The 13,352-nt window shown below is 48.6% G+C and overlaps 1 protein-coding gene across 5 annotated transcripts in view; it reads right to left on the bottom strand.

Annotated features, from left to right (window-relative positions):
• HECTD4 (HECT domain E3 ubiquitin protein ligase 4) overlaps positions 1 to 13,352 on the bottom strand; it is a 1,724,100-nt gene that overhangs the window by 363,456 nt on the left and 1,347,292 nt on the right. For all 5 annotated transcript variants that reach the window (XR_011199486.1, XM_069214810.1, XM_069214812.1 and 2 more), the window contains exon 62: positions 813 to 1,020. Coding sequence is in view for 4 of the 5 variants with exons in the window: in XM_069214810.1 (XP_069070911.1) it covers positions 813 to 1,020 (208 nt within the window). In the remaining variant the exon portion in view is untranslated. The remainder of the gene's footprint in view (positions 1 to 812; positions 1,021 to 13,352) is intronic.

Raw genomic sequence — 13,352 nt, 5'->3', positions numbered from 1 at the left:
GGTGACTAAAAAATAAAAATACACATTGCAAGGAAGGGAAGCACAACACAAGAAGGTTAGATCAAACACTGACGAGTGACACAGCAAAACATTTAGTAACAAGGCCTCATTGTTAATGCTCTGGAGTATGGTCCAGTAACTGCCCACTTCACTGGAGTAATTGATAGCAGGGGCCTCAATAACTCCTGGGCGGCAGAATTACTGGAAATCGTAAGTGGGACAATAAGGGTTGACTCTGAAATGGAGATTTATTCCACAACCAATTCCAGTCATTATTTATCATTATCTTGTATTAGTGACAGAGACAGTAACCTGTGATATTGGTCTCTTCACAATTACAAGGAGCAACTAAGGTGCACTCACGTAGCACTACAATGTGATTACTGTTTGTCTTAACTGAACCTAAGGCACAAAATGTGGCCGTAAATAGCATCTTAACAATAAGCACATGCAAAGCTAATAGGTCTGCCTTTGGCTGCCAATGCTTGTTTTCCCTTGTCATGGGTTTCGGAAAACTTACCCCACACACACACACGCAGACTTTGCCATGGTAGTCCTATGCACTGAAGGGAAATAGTTTGTGTGGTCCTTCAGAAAGAGTAGACTACCGCAAGCTCACTGTGAACTTAGTAAAAGTTTGAATTGCTGAATTCAGCTGACCCACTGTTTCATGCTACATGAATACTATGAATTACACAACAGACCAATGGATGAAGCCGCCTGGCTGAAAACGCCTATAATGTGATATATCAGTTCAATAAAAACAAAAGTATTTGGCTAACACCAGACCTAATAATAAGAACAATGCAAACCTGTTATAGATTTGTCAGTGAAATAGTCTTCCAGTCCTGGAATTCCCTGTGTATCAAATAAACTCTGATTTACGGTTGATACAGTTAAAATTTCTTCAGTTGACATTTCCATCAATTCGTCCTCTCCATCCATCCCTGATAAACCAATCAGGTCACTGCTGTTGAATAAACTGGCTCGGATCTTCTCTATTTTTGTGCGCGACCGAACCTGTGTACAAAAGTAAATCAGTTACAAAACATTCAAAGACAAAGCAGGTTAAGATATGCCAAATTTCGCACCTGCCTTTTCGTACAATGTTAGTGGCACAAAATAATGAACATGTTACTTACCTCCTGTAGGAAAGTGCCACTTTGAACATGGTTACCCCCACTTTTCACTCACTAGTACTGAGGTTTTTCGACTGAGGTGCACTGGGTATGTGATCCCAGCTACCTCCAGAAATGGGAGTTGCCACCCTCTGCCCTGAGGCCCCTTTGGCACCAGGACAGGTGGGAAATTAGTTATTCAGGAGGCATGTCCCCATCTTTTGGCTAGTCCACAACCCTAAGGTGGGCTACTCAAAGTGGACACTCATGAAGGGTTGCACCATCTTGTTTTTGGTGGAACTAGGAATTCTGGGACATGGTTATGCACACGGGAAGTGGCCATATAGGGAGTGTAGTCACCCCAGGGATAAGTAGCCCATTGGCTACTACCCTACACTCCCATAAATGCCCCATTTAGGTGACTTCCTGACACCAGGAAATTAGATTTGTCACACTAGTCCAGAGACAGCTATTTCTACGGAAGAGGTGGTAACACCTCCCCTCTACAGGAAATCTTTTATTCTCTCTTCCCCTGCCAGAGTTAACCTCAGCTGCAGGAGGGCAAAACAGAGTCTGGGGTCAGGAGCAGTACTGGTTTGCACGCAGACCCTGCAAGTCTGCAAAGGCAGACATGGGAGATACTCTAAGGAACCCCCACAGTACATGGTATCAAGCAACTAACACTGCAATCAGTGTAGTTGCATGATTCCCACATGTTTGATATCACAAATAACTAGGTTCGGTGAAGCAATTGTGTAGTTGGACAAACTGTGATGATCAGTGTCCACTAGATACCCTAAAATGGCTTACCCGCACTTACAAAGCCCAGAAAATGGGGTCTGGGGTTAGCTGGAGTACCTCTGCTCATGCACTTAGAACCATGCACCATGTCCTTGGGCTGAAGGGCCAACCTTAGGGGTGACTTCCAAGGTCAAAGTACAGGGACCTTGATATAAGGTAAAACTTATATTTGGGGTGAAAGGTGCATGCACCATTTCACACAGGCTGCAGTGGCAGGCCTATAGACAGTTTGCAGGTGCTCCCAAGGGTGGCATATTACATGCTGCAGCCCATGTGGGACCCCTGGTGTACCAATTCTGTGGGTACCTAAGTATTGTATACCAGGGACTTACCAGGGTACACCAGTATGGCGTACTTACCAACCACATTTAGAAGAGAGTACACTGACACTGGGGTCCTGGTTAGCAGGATCCCAGTGTACTACAGTCAAAACACACTGACACAGGAAAAAAGTGGGGCTAACCATTTCAGAAAGTTCCTACTTTCCTACATAACCCCCTCCCAAACGAAAGAGGATAAGACTAACCTTGCCCAGGTGAGTTTTTATTTTCTAAGTGGAAATATCAGGAAAATCCATGTGCCTACGCATGGTTCTTCCCAGGTCTATGTTCCACTGATAAGTCAATCCCCTGTAGGGAAATGGACCACCTCAAAAGTTTTGATTTTCACCCTTCATCTGTTTACTTCATAAGAGGGGCTTGTGGTCTGTCTGAACAATGAAGTGAGGGCCCAACGGTATTGCCTCAACTTCTTCAAATACCAGACCACAGCAAAGGCCTCCCTCTCTATGGCTGACCAACATTTCAAACTTCTGCTGTTAAAAGCTACTGGTTGATCCTGGCCCTCATCATTAAGATAGGATAGTACTGCTCCTATTCCTGTTTCAGAAGCATCTGTCTGAAAAATGAATTGTTTTGAGTAGTCAGGGCTATTTACAGTGGCAGAGGAGCACATGGACTTCTTCAGGACATCAAAGGCCTCTTGACAATTACTGTCTAGTTTATGTTTTTAGGCATTTCCTTTGAGGTAAGATCATTAAAGGGTGTCACAATGGATCCATACCCCTGTACAAATCTCCTATAATTTCCAGTTAGGCCCAGAAAAGCTGTGCCCTGAGTCTGATTAGTGGGAGCAAAACAATCCACAATGGTTTGGATTTTGCTCTATAAAGGTTGAATGTGGCCCCCATCTACCAGGTGGCCCAAGTAAACAAATTTGCTCTGTCCTATTTAGCACTCACTTGCCTTGATAGTCAGGCCTGCCTTTTTCAAGGCCTCAAGTACACTCTGAGGTGGACCAGGAGATCCTGCCAGGTGGAATTAAAGACAGCAATATTGTCTAGAAATGCTGCAATGAAGTCTTTCAAGACTGTCAGAACTTGACTCACCAACATCTGGAATACTGCGGGTGCATTTTTTAAACCAAAGGGCATCACAGTGAATTGGAAGTGTCCACCAGGAGTTGAAAATGCAGTTTGGGGTTTGGAAGCATCTGTCAGCCTGATCTACCAATAGCCTGCAATCAGGCTAAAAGTGCTGAGATACTTGGCTGCAGCCAGTGTATCAGTAAGTTCATCTGCCCTGAAGATAGGAAAGTCATCCGTTTTAGTGACTGCATTGAGAGTTCACACAGAACCTTATTTCTTTCTTTCCGTCCTGGGAATGAGGTTTGGGGACAAGGACTACAGGACCAACCCAAGGGCTGTCCGAAGGCTCAATAACCCCCAGCTCTAGTATCTTGAAGACTTCTGCTCTGGTGCAGTCTCAAAACATGGTCAGGTTGCCTGTAAGTTTCACTGTTGACAGGCAGACTGTCACCTCTGTCAACATCATGGACATACTAGGTAGTCTGACTGGGTGTCCGAGAGAAGAGGTTTGGGAATTGACAGAGCACCTGTCTGCAATCAGTTTGATACTGGTCAGTGAGGCTGTCAGCAAAGACTACTCCATCTACTGAACCATCAAAAGGGTCGTGTGAGAGGAGATCAGGGAGAGGGTCACAATCTTCCTCCTGTCCCTCATCAGTGGTCATTAGCCAGTTCATGTCAGCCCTGTCAAAGTAAAGCTTTAGGTGGTTCACATGAAGTAACCTATGAGGGCTTCTTGGAGTACCCAGGTCCACTAAATAGGTGACCTCACCACTTGTCTTGGAGTGCTTTTGGGGCCAAAGGTTTCAAGACCTACCCTTCTGCCTTGGCTGGTAAACAGTCAGAACAGATTTTTGGTCACGCCATACCTTTTGCATTTCTTGGCTGGCCTCAAGGTTTTCAGTGGCCTTCTTCATGTACTCAATCATATGTGACCACAGGCCTATTACATGATCCACAATGTCTAGTTTGGGAGACTTGAGAGGCTGTCCCCATACCTCCTTCACAAGACAAAGAGGACCCCGAACCGGACGTCCAAACAGAAGCTCAAAGGGGCTGTAGCCCACTCCCTTCTGAGGAACTTCCCTGTAGGCAAATAGAAGGCAAGGTAGTAGGACATCCCATTTCCTCCTAAGCTTTTCAGATAGTCTCATAATCATACCTTCAAGGGTTTTGTTGGATCGCTCATCTAACCCACTACCCTGTGGATGGTAGGGTGGGTGAATTTATAAGTTACACCACACTCTTTCCACATAGCTTTAAGGTAGCCAGACGTGAAATCTGCACCTCTGTCTGACACAACCTACTTAGGGAAACCAACACTGGAAAAGATTCCTAAGAGGGCTTTTGCCACTGAAAGAGCTGCAGTGGTCCTAAGGGGAAAAGGTTCTGGGTATGTGATGGCATGGTCTTTCACGACCAAAAGAAATCTGTTCCCAGTCTGTTTGAGGATCTAAGGGACCAACAATGTCAATCCCCACCCTATCAAAGGGATCCCCAACCACTGGTTGTGGGATTAGGGGAACCTTTGTAGTGCCACCATATTTGCCACTGGCTTGGCAAGTGACACAGAAGCAACAAAACTCATTGATGTCTTCAAACATGTGGGGCCAGTGAAAATGGTGCACCCTGCAAGTGGTACGTCATGTGCCTGGGTCAACAGAGACTCTCTAAACCTCTGAAGGACAGCCAACCTCCTGGTACCACTTGGCTTGGGGTCTCTAGCGGCAGAATATAGGAGCCCATCTTCCCAGTAAATCCTGTGGGATCCACTGACATCCCCTGCCTCTTCTGCAGCAGCTTGCTGCCTGACACCTTCAAGTGAGGGGCAGGATTTCTGCCACAGACTCAATTCCTTTCTGGAGGGTCCCCCTGTTACAAAAAGCTCGACTGTGTCAGGCCCAAGCTCCTCTGGGGCAGTTCCCTCACAAGGGGTAAGTTCATCTCTCTGAGGAGACTGATTCTCACTTGAAGTCTTGGGGAGGGTAACTTCTTAACCTTCCTACCTCCCTTCTTGGGACTGTCTTGGGCCACTGTTCCAGGCACCAATGCTCCATATTCTCCCTGCTTCTTGGCCTATGCGCTAGTTGCCACAAACATACTCTAAGGGATGCCCAGCATGGTTGCATGGGATTGCAACTCCACTTCAGCCCATGCTGATCTCTCTAAATCATTGCCATTAAAATGCTCTACGGGGATGGATGAGGATACCACAACTTTTTTAGGGCCAGTAACTCCTCCCCCAGTTGAAATTACCCTCTGCCATGGGGTGGCACTTAGGGATGTTGTCTGCGCTCGTTACTTGGTAAGTGTGCCCAAGCAGGATTTGCTGAGGTGACACCTGTTTTTCAAATACCGTAGTGATACTTGCACCTGTGTCCCTGTAAGCCTCTGCCACAATACCATTAATGAGGGGTGCTGCCCTTTTTCTTCATATTAGGAGGCCAGGCAGCCAAAGTGGCAAGGTCAGTGGCACCCTCTGATACTGGGACAGCCTCAGTGGTTTATCTGACTAGGCCAGAGTCCACTGTAGTACCCAAGGTGAACCCAGCTACATCACTTTTTGAGGAGAAGCCAGCTCAGAGTCCATCAGGTGGTGGTACAATTTGTCGGACACACATTTATTAAGGATGTGCTCTCTCATGACCAGATTATACAGCCCTTCATAGTCATGCACATTACTACTATGTAACAAGCCTTCCAGAGCCTTAACTGAACAGTCTACAAAATCAACCCAATCTCTGTTGATCCTGCCACATGACATACCCCTTGCAGGGCAACTTGGACAAAGCAAGACTTGGGACAGTATTCCTCAGTAGTAATCCCCAACCCATCAATCAGTGCCTCCTTCATGACCTGATAGTTGTCTGCATCCTCTTCCCTGACTGCCATAAGTTGTCTCTTCCTTTGTCAGCAAAGGAGAGCTATAGGATAACTGCATCTGAGGGACCTTTTGGACTTTACAGGCCCTCTTCAGAGCAGTAACCCACTTCTGGATATCATTCACAGACTTGTAGGGGGGGGGCTATCCTGCTGCAATTCCTAGAGTCAAAGTGTTCCTGCCTGACCCTGGAGTCTCTAGTGCTGCCACCATGGAGTTCTAACCCCAAACTCTTTTTCTCTCTCTCCATCTCTAGGACTTCCCTTTCAAGGGCCAGCTGCTCCCTCATCAACTTGAGCTTTGTCTTCTCAAGTTTGAGCACGCTGTAACCTCTATCTAAAACTCAGCAGAATATGCTGAGGAAAATGAGTATGAGGAGGACCTATTCCTCCTTGGAACCCTTTTTACCAACCCAGGGGGAGGAAAAAGTGGGCCTACTGATGTGACCCCTCCCTCTGTACTATCAGTACCTCCTTCTACAGACCCAGGGTTGCCCTCAGGGATCTCCTCTGAATCCTCGTGGACATGTCCAGAAAAAGAGCCTGAAGTTCTAGGTACTTCCTTCTCCAACTCTGGAGGGCCACCCCCCTCATCCCCATCTCCCTGCCCTTCCTGCCTCTCAGAGTTCTTGAGGTCATCCTGGAAGAGCATCTCTAGGAGAAAAGATCTGCTAGGGTGACTTCCTGTCTTTAGTTTTCTAGCTTGTTCCTGCAACTTAAAGGCACCATACCCAGATTCCTCAATCTGTCTAGATTCTTCAACTGAAGACATGATACTAGTGTAGTGCATGTGTATCTAACGCTACCCTATGTAGAAAGGCTGGCCTGGTGTGTGGTGGACACCTATGGTGTTTACACCATATACCAGGTCCACGCAACCATTATTAGTTAATGAACAGTGTCTAAGAAGCCAGGGCTCTCTAGTGGCAGCTGTGGTGAGCAGCCAAGACTTATCAAGGAGGAGTGTAAAGCACTTGCAATACCACAGTAGTCACACAGCAACTTATCACACATGAAAGGAACCACACAGTGTTGTATAAAATAAATGTACTTTATTACAGTAACACTGAACTAGATCCCCAACTGGAGGTAAGTATACTCTATATATACGCTGTATTAGGAATTAGCATAGAAAAACAACAAGCATTGGTAAGAAATAGCTGAAAATAGCTAGGGCCCTATGGTGGGAGTGGGGGAACAAACCATATACTATAATGCAAGGTTAGGTCCCCCACCCAAGGATGTGGAGTAGTTAGTAGGGAGCAGGGAGAACTTGTAACCCCAAGAGGTGAGTACCTAGATGACCTCCAGCAACCAGGAGAGCAGACGTAAGTTACCTGGTTTTCGAATAGATTAACAAGGGGACTTGGAAAATGAAGTTTGCAAGAACCAGACCAGTCCGATGGAACCCAATGGTGGATTCCGGATGAAGAGGACCTGCAAAAGAAGGTGGCAGAGACCAGTCCACGTAGGAGTGGCCAAGTAGGATGGGGGCCACTGCCCACCCTTTTGTGGGTGAAGATCTGAGTCGATGGTGGAAGAGAAAGATCAGTTGTGGGGCCCAGGAGCTGCAGAGGAGTCCCCGAAGTCATGCAGAAGATGTCTCACCCTGGTCGCCAGGTCGCAGATGGGTCAGTGGTCAGAAGGATCACCAACAAACCTTGGCAAGTGCAAATCTGGACAGACAAGGATTTGCAGAGCTGAAGAGGATCAGCAAGGCCCAGGGGACTCGACCCCTGGAGGGGAGTCCGGGCTGCCGGGCTCACCCTCAGCAGTCATAGCCCCCACAGGCAACCTGCTGGCACAGTAAGTTGCAGTGAGACCCAGTCAGCACACCTGGAGAGGAGTCCCACATCTCTGGAATAGCAGAGACTAGACTGTCCTTGCAAGGATGAAGTGCTGGAGGCCGGGGCTACTTGGAACCTGATGATCCCTTCGAGCAGGAGTCAACAAGCCTTGGTTGCTGCAAGAGTTACGGTGCACAGGGATTCTGTCCTCCAAGGAGAGGCAAGGGCTTACTATCTTCCAAGCTGGACAAAAAGCAGACAGGACCAAGAGGACCACTCAGAACCACAAACTGTGTTGGGGGCTCCACACACTTCCAGTAGAGAGCATATCCTGGATGCCGGTCATCGGTGCCTGCGGGTGCATGGGAGTGACTCCTTCACTCCAAGGAAGATTCCTTCTTGCTTCTTTGGTGCAGCTGAAGTCTTGCCGACCCCAGAGGATGCACAGCTGCGCAAATGTTGCAATTGCTGGAAGGAGCCAGAGAAACAATGTTGCAAGGCGAGGTCGTCTTGGGGGCCTCCAGGCTTGTTTGGTTCTTGAGAAGTCCAGCAGAGGTTCCGGTGGCCAGGAGCAGGAGGGGTTGATACAGAGGAGTGCTCGTGGAGTCTTGCATGCCAAATCTGGGGACCCACCCACAAGGTTTTCCCTAAATAGGTGACCACCTATCAGAAGGGGTCACTGACGTCAGTTACCTGTCCTGACCAACTAGATGCTCCTAGGGGCCTCTGCACTTCTTGTTTCCAAGATGGTAGAATCAAGTGGCCACCTAAAGGAGCTCTGGGTACCACCCTTGGGGTGGTGATGGACAGGGGAGTGGTCACTCCCCTTTCCTTTGTGCAGTTTTGCACCAGTGCAGGGACCGGGGGTCCAGAGACTGGTACAATCCTGATTATGCAAGGAGGGCACCAAATGTGCCCTTCAAAGCAAGCTGGGGGCATGGAAATGCTACCCCTCCCCAGCCTTGTAACAACTATTTCAAAGGGAGAGGGTGTTGCATCCCCTCTCCCACAGGAAATCCTTTGTTCTGCCTTCCCCTGCTTGAGCTGGTCAAGCAGCAGGAGGGCAGAAACCTGTCTGTGGGTCTGCAGCAGCATGGGAGGCTCACATACCCTGGAAGACTGGTAGGAGCAATACTTGGTGGTCCTCTAAAGAGCCCCCAGAGTGCATGGAATCATACCACCAATACTGGCATTAGTATTGGGGTGTGATTCTGACATATGTGATCTTAAACATGCCTAGATTCGAAGTTAGCATTATGCAGCTGCACCACAGGTAGTGTGACCTGTGGCCAGTACAGGAGTAAAATGGCTTCCCCACAATTACGAAGTCCAGTGCATTGGAACTGGAGTTCACAGGGGCACCTCTGCTCATGCAAGAGTGCCCTCACACACAGGAACCTGCCCTTTGGCTGAAAAGGAGAGAGGGCAAGAGTGAGTTCCTCCCTGCTTGTTCAAGTAATACATGATTGTTCTGTTGGTGGTTTGGGGAAGGATGCAGTTTTTCGTGACAACTGGAAAGAAAGATTTCAAAGCCACGTGGACTGTTTTGAGTTCCAACATGTTGATGGGGTACATTGTTCTCTGTCTGCCCATGCATCCAAGTCTGAAGGGAACACATGTGAGCTCTCTATCCTTGGATGGAGGCACCTGTAAGCAGGGTTTGAGAGGATGGGTCCTGGTGAATTGGTACCCCCACCGAGATTGTTTCTCTGAGGCCACTATGGAAGAGACTGTCGTGCAGCCTGTGGTAACCTGAGTTTGTCCCCCCAGCTGTTGGAAAGCTGGTTCCACTGATACTCCAGACATTGCTGTAGGGGCCTCTTGTGCAGTCTTGCGTTCGGTACTATGAAGATGCAAGAAGCCATGGCCCCAGAACAGAGGCTATCTGTCCTACAGAAGGATGATGAGACTGCAGAAGAGTGTGACATTTCAGAGTTAAGGATGATAGTCTCACCTCCAAAGTATACACTCTTGCGGATAGTGTATCCAGTATAGCCCATGTGTAATGTAGCTTTTGAACTGGATCGACTGTTGATTTTTGAAAATTGATTTGAAGACCCCGGATCTTTACACAAAAGCCAAAATGTGCCATTGTTTAAGATGGAGAAGAGCTTTTAATCAGCCAGTCATAGAGGTAAGGACACATGAAGTTTTGTCTCCTTAAGAATGCTGCAATCACAGCCATAAGCTTTGAGAATGTTTGTGGGGCTGTAAGGCAGTACTTTGTACTGGTAGTGCCGAGATCCCAACTTCTACCGCAGTAATTTGAGATGCTTTGAGGAGATCGGGATATGAAAATATGCATCCTGAAGGTTGATCATACGCATCCAAGTCCCTTGCTGCAACTGTGGGTAGATTTGGTGCAGAGCCAGCACTCTAAATTGTTCTTGACTTATGTACTTGTTGAGTACTATGATGTCTAAGATGGACCTGAACTCTTACTTTGATGCTTTCCTTTTTACTAGAAATTAACAAGAATAGATTCCCAATTCCCTTTGATGACACAGGACCTCCTTTATGGCCACTTTTGCTTATAAGGACTGCAATACACACAACTTGGTCAAGAGGAAGGTCCCCTAGTCCGAAGTCATCCGCATCCCACTTCTAGTCCTCGGAACAATCAGGTTAAGTTAAGGTATAAAAGCAATCCAATAAGTTGAAACACTCTTCGACTTCTCCTCGTCCACTGGCCAATGATATGAGGGAGCATCGATGCTCTAGACCTCTTTCTGAGGAGCCCATGCCGACTCCGCTCCTCCCAGAGTTTCCTGAGAATTGTGTGAGACCATGTGGTTCATTTTTGGGCAGCCCGACCCTGCTGGAGCACCTTCGGACCCTGCAAGGTTCCACGCCAGTGGCTCTGGCCCTAGCACCGAGGGGCTCCTAGGGATCCAGTCCTAGATCCAGACTGACACATGTTGTAGCACCTCGACCTTCCCTGATGTCAGCCCAGGCACTCCCAGCACCTTCCCCATGGTAATTCCTGACTCTGACACTGAGCTGGTTGGGAAATCATACAACGCCATCTCAGGCACCGGCGGGAGCCTTTCCCCCTTGTGTGGATCCTGAGCGCTATTTCTAGAGGCTAAGCTTTGGGGGTCTATGGGGGGCTCACTGGACTCTTTAGAATCCCAGCTATATGAAGAAATGGACAGGCATGAAGACGGGTGTGAGGACTGTGGACTAGACACTTCTCAAGATATTGGCTTGCTTTCTCTCCCTACTGTGGCTACATAGGACGGAGCTTCTTACGCTGTGGTGGTGAGGAAGGGAGTTGAGGTCCTGGACCTTTAGCTGCACTTGGTGGCCGTCAAGACTAATCTCTTGACAGAGGTGCTGCAACCGGGAGCTTCCATCTCAGAATCCCTGCTCCGGTTCTATGACGCCCTCACTGACGTCTTACTTAGTAACTGGTCTAAACCCAGCATGAGGGCTCCTGTGAACCCTACATTTGCCTGCCACCATCACCTCTTCCTGTGGTGCCAAGGTTCTTGACTCAACACCCCTCCCTAAAAGCTTGGGTGGTCCAAGCCTCTACCTCCATTGGTGCATTCCCTTCAGCTCCACTGCATAGGGAATCCAATAGGTTGGACTCACTTGGGAAGAAGATGTTTTCTTCTGTCTTCCTTGCATTGCGGTCTGTGAACACTGAATGCCTTTTGGGCCATTATTGCCACATGATGTGGGAAACTGTTGGGCAAGTGCTGCCACAGGTCCTGGTGGAGGCCTGGGCTATACTCTCTCAGGCTGTACTCTCTCAGGCTGATGCCAATAGGAGATGTAGGAAAGTACCCTCTTTTTGGCATGATTACTACCACCTCCCCCCCCTTTTTGCCTGTTGTCAGTGTGTTTTGACTGTGTTCACTGGGATCCTGCTAACCACGACCCCAGTGATTGTACTCTCTCTCTCTAAATTTGGTTGCTTAGGACTTTGCACCCCACAATTGGTATGCTGCTGTCCCCATATAAGTCCCTAGTATATGGTACTTAGGTACCCAGGGGATTGAGGCACCCATGGGAGCCCATGCAAAATGTGTCTGCAGGCCTGCCATTGCAAGCTGCGTGAAAAGGTGCATGCACCCTTTCACAACAGGTCACTGCACCAGGTCACTGTACGTCACCCCTATGGTAGGCCCTCCTAGCCCAGAGGGCAGGGTGCACGTACCTGTGTATGAGGGCACCCCCGCATGAGCAGAGGTGCCCCTATGAACTCCAGCCCCATTACACTGGACTTCATGAGTGTGGGGAAGCCATTTTATTGGAGTACGTGGCAAAGGTCACTACCAGTGTCCAGCTACACAATTCTAAGTCCGAACCTGGGTATGTTTGGTATCAAACATGTTGGAATCATACCCCAATATTGTTGCCAGTATTGGTTGTATGATTCCATGCACTCTTCCTTGGAGGACCCCCAGCATTGCCCCTATCAGTCTTCTGAGGTTTTCTGGGCAGTCCACGCTGCTGCTACCCCCTCAGACAGGCTTCTGCCCTACTGCTGCTTTACCAGCTCAGGCAGAAATATGGATTTCCTTTGGGAGAGGGAGGTAACACCCTCTCCCTTGGAAATAGGTGTTACATGGCTTAGGAGGGGTAGCCTTCCCAAACCAGTGGTTTGCTTTTAAGGGCACATTTGGTGCCCTCCTTGCATAAACCAGTTTGCACCAGTCCAGGGACCTCTGGTCCCTGCTTTGGCGTGAAACTGGACACCCTAGATGAGGTGTCCAGAGCTCCTCCAGGTGGCCACTTGATCCTGCCATCTTGAATCTAAGGTGGGCAGAGGCCCAAGGGAGCATCTGAGTAGCCAGGTCAGGTAGGTGGACATGTCAGCTCCCATCCTGATAGGTGGTCCCCCTGCTAGGTGACCAATCCCCCTTCATGGGTTATTTAGGGTCTCCCTCTTGGGTGAGTCCTCAGATTCGACATGCAAGATTCCAGCAGGACTCCTCTCCATCATTTACTTAATCTTATGGCCACTGGGACTGCAACTGGACCCTCCAGGAACCAACAGTCAGCGATGACTCCGCTCTGCAGCATTGTTTCTCCGGCTCCTTCCAGCAACTGCAACATTTCCATGGCTGTGCATCCTTTGAGTGCAGCGAGTCTTCAGCCTGCACAAGACGAAAGAAGAAATCTCCCTTGGAGTGAAGGAGTCACTCCCCTGCATTTGCAGGCACCAACTGCAACGGCTGTGTGGATCTTCTCTCCTCCAGAGCTGTGTGCATCCTGCATCACAGGAGGTGGTCTGGAGTGGTCCCCTTGATCCTCTCTACCAGCTATCCAACTTGGGAGACGGTAAGCCCTTGCCTCTCCTTACTGGACAGTACCCCTGTGCACCACAACTCTGGCGGCTACCAAGGCTTGTTTTTTCCTCCTCCAAAGCTCTGTGTAGCCCCGGACTCC

This window comes from Pleurodeles waltl, chromosome 11, assembly GCF_031143425.1.
Source record: "Pleurodeles waltl isolate 20211129_DDA chromosome 11, aPleWal1.hap1.20221129, whole genome shotgun sequence".
NCBI lineage: Eukaryota > Metazoa > Chordata > Amphibia > Caudata > Salamandridae > Pleurodeles > Pleurodeles waltl.
The sequence above is the reverse complement of the archived record's forward strand: the minus strand, read 5'-3'. Positions and strand labels throughout refer to the sequence as shown.